The following is a 9,356-nucleotide window of genomic DNA, read 5'->3' on the forward strand; positions in this document are numbered from 1 at the left end:
CAAAATCAGAAATAGGCTGGGCACCGGGGCTCACTCCTATAATGCTAGCACAGAGGAGGCTGAGGCCCGTGGATCACTTAAGCTAATGAGTTCAAGACCAGCCTAAGCAAGAGCAAGAACCCCTTCTCTACTAAAAAAAAAAAAAAATAGAAAAACTAGTCATGTGTAGTGGTGCACACCTAGTCCCAGCTACTCAGGAGGCTGAAGCAAGAGGATTGCTCAAGCTCAAGAGTTTGAGGTTGCTGTGAGCTACAATGATGCCACAGCACTACCCAGGGCAACAGGGTAAGATTCTGTCTCAAGACAAATAAAAATGAATTATATTATTTCTCAACTAAAAGTGCAAATGCTGTATAACTACCTTTGTATTCCAAATAAATGCTTTGTAAAAAATTACACCGAAGACTGGAAAAAAGCATAAAACAAAATATATCAATTACTACTCAGAAGAAACTAACTCATTACTATAGATTTAAATCAACTTAAAATAAATGATAATGAATGCAAGTCCCTCCTCCTCACAAGTGTCAAAAAAATTGTTAATAATTTGACAAGGAATTAAGACTTCATCAAGTAGTTCATTACTATAGCACAACCAGTAATCAAACAATAGATTTAAAAAATACATACAGTTCCAGAAAGCACATCATGGGGGCAACAGTTGAGAAGGTGACTCTTGCATACTCTGTCATCACTGAATTTGATTCGCTGACGAGTAGTATCTCCTGTAATATAGAAAAGTTAATAACATACAAGGTTAGACAACAGGAAAGCATTTATTTTCTGTGACCCCTACTATCACTATCTTTGTATGTGTGGCTATTACACACACATTTATATAAAGCTCAAGAGGGATTAGTTTTTTATATAACATCCTATAGAAAAACTATTTTAGACAACATGCAGTTGCAGTAAGTGTACTGCACATGTAATTCAAACAAAGTGGGAAAGCAATGCATTCTGTTAAATAGAGTACTTCAGAAAAGCATAGGATTTTAGAGCAGGAATGGACCTTAAAGATTACCAAGTCCAACTCCTTCTGCAGGTGAGAAAACTGAGGCCCCAAGAGGTTAAATGACTTACAGCAGACCCACTAGGAGAGTTTCTACTGGTATACACTGTTCCCTTCTTGATAAGCATTGATATATTTTATAATTGTTTACAGTAATTGAAAAATATAAAAAGTAATCTTGCAAACTTTGCATACACACTGCGAATCCCCACTGAACCCCAGACGCCATTTCTTCCACTATTTTGTTCCAGCTGAAGTGTCTCCCTTTTGCTGCTGGGAGGAGTTAAGAGAGGGTAGAATAATGCATTTAAGAGCGTACAAACCTGGAAGGACTTACACACCAGTCAAACAAAGGCACATTGCCTACATGAAACGTTAACTTTAATGCCTCCAAAGGTTCCATATCTCCAAGTTTTATGTAGTCTGTGCTATATATTGCCAAACTGGGTACATTTAAATTCACTCTGTCTTCATATAACACAATACACCTCCTAAGCAACTTAAGTATCCAACCTGTTTATCAAATATGGCTATCTGTTCAAAAACTTTGAAGAGTCTAAGAAAAAGAAAAGTAACTAGCACTAATAACAAAATACAGATGTTAGTTACAATTTTTTTGCTTAGAATCTCTTTGGAAAAACAAAAGAAAAACTTAAAGGATGTTTGCTCTTCCTATACAGAATGATTAAGCCCTAAGAAATGTAGATGTTTTATTTTAGCCTTAAATTGATACCACTGGTGAATGAAAACCTACTGGTGAATTACTGAAGCAAGAACTACTGGTACCAAAAGATATTGTAAATACCTCCATACTTCACATGATGCCTGGAGCACTCCAAAAACTTTCATCTATAAGTGATTCAATCATTTAAATTTAATGTTTATATTTCTATATGTCAATAACAAAAAGGGTTAAAACTTTACCCCTTCATGTGGTCTTATATTGAAGAGCTTAACTAAATTCAGCTAAATCCTTTCTTTTATTGATGGAGTAAGATTTTGTTCAAATTGTTTTAACATGGTTAAAAAGATTTAAAGAACATTCTAATTTGTAACGAGGGTATATAAAGTTTTAAGAACAGCAATTAACAAGTAAAATGATAGCTTCAGAGCAGTTCAACAATAGGTTTTCTAGAAGCTACTCTCTAGTAGGTTATTTTTGATATAACTTGGAATAATCCATTTAGTGTTCACGCCTGCTACTATAATAAAGGTTATTTTGATGGTCCTTTTTTCCTTTTAAACACAACTGCTTTTGTTCCACATTCATTAACACATCTGAAAAGTTAGTGATAACTCACGGCTCGGCGAATGCGGGGCCTTTCTGACACTCCCTTGCAGACTGAAGTAGGCAGGCATAGATACATTGAACCTTTACAAATAAAACAAGGGGCCAGATTGTTCAGTTTGTATAGAATAGACTCTGCCAGCAATTTCAATACAGCATCTAGAAGTACATGTTGACTGTAAAGATTCTTGTATAGGAAAACAAAAGTGAACAAAATCAGGGTTTTTTTTTTTAAAATACTGGCTTAATAACCATAACCCCAGATAAGAATATGACCATGGGTAAAAAGTCCAAGGGTGGAACTCTGGAAAATGGTCCTTGGGCCAACTGGGGTTTTCAAAAAATGTTTCTTTAAAAAGTATATTTCATTCAGGATCTTGGAAAAAAAGCAAGTATATTTCAAGACTTTGGTGAGGGCCCCAGGCTCATGTTAGAATGGTATGATAAGATTACACCAGAATGGCAGCTTTTTGCTTCCTAGTAAGGAAAAAATAATTTTGCTTTAAATCTGTACCCTAATTATGTTAAGAAATTTAATAAAAAATGATAAAATTTTAAAAGTTGGGAAAAAAAAAAAGAAGAAAAACACAAACCCTTATATACCTAGTAGTCCCCCTGCTACAAGTATTTAAGCTTTTTGGTAATGCAATAGCAGTGTCATTTCAGTGCTTTGTTAAACTAATGGCTCAGGCCTCAGATATAATCAAGATTCATGGATGTTTTGCTAATCAAACATTTCATCAAGTTGCTTGACTATTTTTGCTTAAATGATATTAAATTAAAAATTAAGGTTTTTGAATCCTGACAACATAGGATCAGATAAAATGTGATTAATTCTAACTATGACTACAGAAAACCACCAAGTATTCCTGGTGAGTTTTTAAAATTTTTATGGATATATAATATTTGTATGTATTCTCCCTGGCAAGCTTTTAAAAACAAGAATGTTTCTATAAATGCAAAAAAGCATTTAAAAATAAGTGTTCACTGCAAATGATGGGCGCTCCATAAATACTTGATAGTTATAGCAAGCACAACAAATACAGCTATCAAATATCAGCTATTGTAGAACTCTATAAAAGAATGAAATTTTTAAAAACCCTAATAATATGAGATTTGGAAATCTCTGAAAGAAAACAGCAACTAAGTATCTGTTTATTGATATTTTAACTCTCTATTTAAGGGAATTTAAGTTTGACATTTTAAACAATTTGGCTACACATCTATGCAGTATTTGTAAATGTACTTGGGCTTATGTCATGAAAGTGCAATTTTGCTAAGGCAACAAAGAATTTTAAAATAAAAACACTGATAATTTTGGTTTCTGTCAAGATATCTGGCCCAAACCATGTTTTTCAAAAGAAATTGAAATAAAACAATACCTATTTACAAATTTTAAAAAAAAAGGATTGCAATTAGGGAATATGAACCAATCTCATTATTTTATGAATTCAAGGTACTTTACCTTTGGCTTTTGTGGGAGTGTTACAAAAATAACCTAAATTACGGGGAAAAAACTGCCCTGTTACTATGTACAATGACATTGGATCCAAATTATAGAATCAAACCTATTAATGACCATATCCTCTGTACTAGGCAATGGAATTACAAAGAGGCATATAAGACCAGCTCTCTACCCTCAAGAAGCCCTTGATTTTGCTAAGAAGATAGTCATATAAATGAATAAGTAATAATACAAGGTAACATGATCCAAGTGCCAAATGAATGTTTCGATTAGGTAGTACTTCAGAAATTCTAAGACTGGAATGACCACCAAGAGTGGAAAGGTTGGGAAAGGCTTCATACGGTAAGTAGAAGCCAAAATTTGAAGGAAAGACAGAACTTAGACCAAAGGAAAGTAGACAAAAGAGCATTTCAAACTGGAATAAAGCTTATAGAGGCAGGAAGGTTTAGGGAACAATAAGTAAACCATATCTGGCTTTGGCAAATGGCTTCATGGAAAGGAATAGCAAAGTCGGGGCCAGAATAACATTCTTGGGTAAAATTTGATTTCTTAGTTTTTTCTTTTTTAATCTAGATTTTTAGTAACAAAAAATTAGAACCATGGAGCAGAGATTAGACCAAATGACAAATTATTTCAGTCAATAACAAAAATGTTGTATCTATAAAAATATAGAGGTCTCTCTGCCTTATAATCTCCACAATAGTTAATTAAGTTTTGCATACAACTGCATAGCCAAGTTTTTTTTTTTTAATTAGAAACCTGATTTAGGGCCAGGTACCACGGGCTCATGCCTGTAATCCTAGCATTCTGGGAGACTAAGGCAGGAAGATCACTTGAGCTCAGGAGGTGCCTGACCAAGAGGGAGACCTTGTCTCTGTTTTTAAAAATGTAGAAAAATTAGCCAGGCCACTGTGGTGGGTGCCTGTAGTCCCAGCTACTCCAGAGGCTGAGGCAGAGGGTTGTTTGAACCCAGGAGTATTGAGGTTGCTGTAAGCTAGGCTGAGGCCATGGCACTCTGAGGCAACAGACAGACTTTGTCTCAAAAAAAAAAAAAAAAAGGAAGGAAGGAAGAAAGAAACTTAATTTAGAACTTTGGCAAGGTGACATATATTTTTTTAAGAGAAGCATCAAATTTTCTATTAATATTTCCTACCATACAACTATCTTCAAAGTAACAACTCTCTTACCTCCCTCTTCCTTCAACTCCTTCATCAGTTTCATGAATTGTAACATTTATTTGAGAATACCTGAGTCACAGGTAGACAGTAAAGCTAAGATGCATACTATATTTCTCTCTAGTTCCTTCACCAATGTAACAGAGCCTAAGATGGTATTGAAGTAGTCAGTTTCACTCAGGGTATAAGGACAGGTCGTTTTAAAAAGAGTTTTCTTGTCCAAACCGTACTCAAATATTACTATTCTCAAAATCTCCCCTTTAATCTGTTGGGAGGAAAAAATAAGCCCATTGTAATTTCTAACACTGCCATTTTATGGTCCTGCCTTTTCTGAAACTGGTTTAAACTTAAATTTTAGTAGTAACACTTAAAACCTTAGCCTAAGTGGTATCTGACATCATTTTATATGGTGCATGCTATTTTCCCAATATCCACCCTTCCCTCCCGGAGTACTACCCACCCCTCCCTCCCATACAAACAAGAAATCAAATCAACTTTTATAGATTTAGTCGCTATTTTAAAAACATCAAAATTTTACTTTACCCATTCTCTCCGATGCTCCCTGTATTTTTTTAAGCTGTGAGTGGATGACCATGCTATGTGATCAACAACTGTGAAGGCTAAGCAAAAGTGAACTGAGTTTAGTATTGTAATTTCAAAAGAATCTTCAAGTTTGTAATACTTGACATATTTAAGGGTATGCAGAATCCTATTTTACTGCATATTATCAGGCATTAATGGCAAGCAATTTACAAAAACAATCAGTATTTATTTAGCACAAAATTAGCTTAGAACTTAGCTTAGGGAAAACAAAGAGGGAGGAGAAAATGCAACAGCACACAAAGCAATGGTAGCACCCCCATGTCTACACATGGGGGCAGGGGAGGGGAAGCCCTCCCATACTCTCCAGAGCGACAACCAAAGCCCTCCCCAAGGTACACTTGATAGGGGCCACCATATCACAGTTGGCTTGAGAAAGGACAGGCCCCTTCACTCTAAGATCCATAACCCTTCAATGAAAGGAAAGCTAGATTTAGTAAGGTATAGATCTGAAAGCTTAAAGCTTCTTGTTTCCCTAACCCCTTGAATCCTCAAATGCAGAGAAATATTCCTCCCTCTTTTTCCCTCCAATTTCCTCCCTCCATTTATTCCAACATAAGACACCAAGTGCACATAATAACGTGCGAACTATATAAAGACCCTTAGTAAATACCTAGTCTAGTCCAGGACAGAAGAGACCATCAGAAGTACACAATAAAACCTATGTCTTCATGTGGAACCAAGGTAAAAATGGGTGACTACTGATACATGGTAACTACTATACTGAAGAACCAATCTGATCATTTCCACGCCCTCCTCAAACTTTCTCACCAATTCTAACTTCTCCCACCTACCTTTGTTGTTCCTTCAGAAGTCATCTTAAAATCCAACTATACAAACCCTTTTGAAATTAACATTAAAAAAAACTTATTACTCCTTCACTCTACATTCCTTTGTTAATATACTCCATTTAATCCACTGTATATTTAAGCAGTTCAAAGTGTAAGGATTCATTTTATAAAAAGATTCACCACTATGTCTCAACATAATATGATTAAAGATGCTTTGAAAACATGTAATATGACTTGATAATATGTTAAACTTTTCAGGCATTTATTTATTACATAAGGAAAGGAAACAAAGAGTACTACACACCAAAGATGGCGATGAGAAACCAATTATGGCAGTCTGCTTTCCAAATGTATCAAGTCATTTCTTTCTATCAGAACTCATAAAGTCACACTGAGTAGTAGTGACTACTCAGTAGTACCAGTTTCCTTTCCTCCAGAAAATGCAAACATAGGGTACTACTCAGTTCAGAAAGGATATCCCTTGTAATCCTTTGGTTCACATGGCCCTGAAAGTTTATAACTACAAGTAAGTACCAATACCATTCCCACCAATAAGCCCCGTGACAAGCCCAAAATTTAAAAACTGCAATGTCCATTGTAGAAGAAATTTCCAGCAACAGTTCATTCTTGCCAGATAGGATCAAAGATTAATAATGTGTTCAAAATTCCAAAATCTAGCCCACTTGTCTGTGAAAATCCATGTAACAAAATTAAAAACAATGAGACTGAGAATCAGCCTTGCTAGTAGAAGAAAAAGCTTGTAGGATCTCTAAGAACTAAGAATGGTGATGAGAAAAACGTGAGAAAAGAAATACTAGGGGTATATGGGCTCAGTGGCTCACACCTGTAATCCTAGCACTCTGGGAGGCCAAGGCAAGATGATTGCTTTTTTTTTTTTTTTGGTCAGGGCTGGGTTTGAACCTGCCACCTCCAGCATATAGGGCCAGCACCCTACTCCCGTGAGCCACAGGCGCCACCCCAAGAGGATTGCTTCAACTAAGGAGTTCAAGACCACTCTAAGCAAGAGCAAAGACCCTGTCTCTAAAAAAAAAACTAGCTGATGTTGTGGCGGGCATCTATAGTCCCAGCTACTTCAGAGGCTGAGGCAAGAGGATCTCTTGAGCCAAAGAGTTTGAGGTTGTTGTCAGCTATAATGCCACTGTACTCTACCCAGGTCTCTACCAGATTCTCTACCAGAATCTACCAAAGTGAGATTCTGTCTCCAAAAAAAAGAAAAAATAATAATAGAGTAGCTACATTCCAAGGGTTCTTTTCCATCCCCTGCCCCAACCCTATCTTCTCTCTTTATAAAAGCAAAGAATCTTAATGGCTGGCAGGCATGAATGACATTACATTTCTGGGAGTACCTACTTTAGGAAATCTATTAACATATTTCTCTTCTTGGACCTAAAAGAGACATTATAAAAACTTGAGTAAATAGTTACTTTAAGTTCTATGAGCCCTGGCTCGACGCCTATAGCTCAACCGGCTAAGGCGCCAGCCATGTACACCTAAGGTGGCGGGTTCGAATCCCCAGCCCGGACCCGCCAAACAACAATGACGGCTGCAACCAAAAAATAGCCGGGCATTGTGGCGGGCGCCTGTGGTCCCAGCTACTTGGGAGGCGGAGGCAGGAGACTCGCTTGAGCCCAGGAGTTGGAGGTTGCTGTGAGCTGTAATGCCACGGCACTCTGCCCAGGGGGACAGCTTGAGGCTCTGTCTCAAAAAAAAAAAAAAAAAAAAGTTCTATGAGCCCAGGATTTCAAGGTTGCAATAAGCTATAAACATACCACTGCCCTCCAGCCTGGGCAACAGAGTGGAACCCTATCTCTAAAACAAAAAAAAAAAATAAAGTTCTAAAGTGGGTTATATGCAATTTAAGATATATATAATAAAAGGGTAAGCATGATGGTTCACACCTATAATCCTAGCACTTTGGGAGGCCATGGCAGGAGAGCAAAAGTTCAAGACCAACCTGAGCAACATAGAGTTGCAGTCTGCTAAATTATATACTTAATACTTACTTGCAGAGCTCCAATTCTGATATAGGAACACATGTACTCTAAATATCTGGTTCCCCCCCCCCCTTTTTTTTTTGAGAAAGTCTCACTCCGTCACCCTGGTTAGAGTGCCATGGCTCACAGCAACCTCAACTCTTGGGCTTAAGAGATCCTCTTGCCTCAACCTCCCAAGTAGCCAGGACTTATACAGGTACCCACCACAACACCCAGCTTGTTTTTCCATTTTAAGTAGAGACGAGGTCTCGCTCTTGCTGGGGTCTCACTCTTGCTCAGGCTAGTCTTGAGCTCCTGAGCTCAAGTAATCCTCCTACCTTGGCCTTCCAGAGTGCTAGGATTATGAGCCACTGTGCCCGGATAATGCCTCCTATCATCCAGAACTTTCTATACATAAAACTAGAAATAATAAAACCTATACTATTGGCTATAAAGAATCAGCTGAAAAGAATCAAAAGAAAAAGTGATTGGCTGCTTTATCTATCAAAAAGGACAAGTTCTCAGGAATTGCCTGTGGCTCAAAGGAATAGGGTGCCAGCCCCATATGCCAGAGGTGGAGGGTTCAAACCCAGCCCTGGCCAAAAACTGCAAAAAAAAAAAAAAAGAACAAGTTCTCACTCATTAGTAAAAGCTATAGTAGCCAACTAGAGCCTCCCCTCAAATCTAAAACAAAGATATAAAAAGGAAAAAGAATTGAAAATACTAAAGGATAGAGTGACAGACAGCCAATGATAAAGGAAACTAAAATGAAAAACAAATGAAGGAGACGTGAGCCTTAAAATTATAGAAACAACACAGCAAAAATACTGTGTCACAATGAATTAACACCAAATTCATAGCAAGGGTTGCCTTTCAGGAAAGGACTAAGACCAGGAAGGGGAACAAAAGGGATTTTATTTGTAATGCTTTATTCACTTTTTAAAATTTGACAGAAATGATTACAAAATAACATTTGTTCATTCATATAAGTGTCTAATTATTCTTTGTACTTTTTTTTTTTTTTTTTTTGA

General features: G+C 36.8%; 1 protein-coding gene across 10 annotated transcripts in view; it reads right to left on the bottom strand.

The window, feature by feature from the left end:
* The window catches only part of LOC100947781 (putative RNA-binding protein Luc7-like 2), a 66,224-nt gene that overhangs the window by 47,760 nt on the left and 9,108 nt on the right, over positions 1-9,356 (bottom strand). For 3 of the 10 annotated variants that reach the window (XM_023514180.1, XM_023514178.1, XM_012806270.2), the window contains 3 exons: positions 5,484-5,560; positions 2,314-2,384; positions 631-725 (listed from right to left, as the gene is read on the bottom strand). In XM_023514180.1, the coding sequence (XP_023369948.1) occupies positions 631-725; positions 2,314-2,371 (153 nt within the window). In that variant the 5' untranslated portion in view covers positions 2,372-2,384; positions 5,484-5,560. Of the gene's footprint in view, positions 1-630; positions 3,197-5,483; positions 7,173-9,356 lie in introns of those variants that run through there. The other 7 variants (XM_012806269.2, XM_012806276.2, XM_012806273.2 and 4 more) reach the window with 5 other exon arrangements.

The sequence above is a fragment of the Otolemur garnettii genome, unplaced genomic scaffold, assembly GCF_000181295.1.
Source record: "Otolemur garnettii isolate 467f Iridium unplaced genomic scaffold, OtoGar3 scaffold00049, whole genome shotgun sequence".
NCBI lineage: Eukaryota > Metazoa > Chordata > Mammalia > Primates > Galagidae > Otolemur > Otolemur garnettii.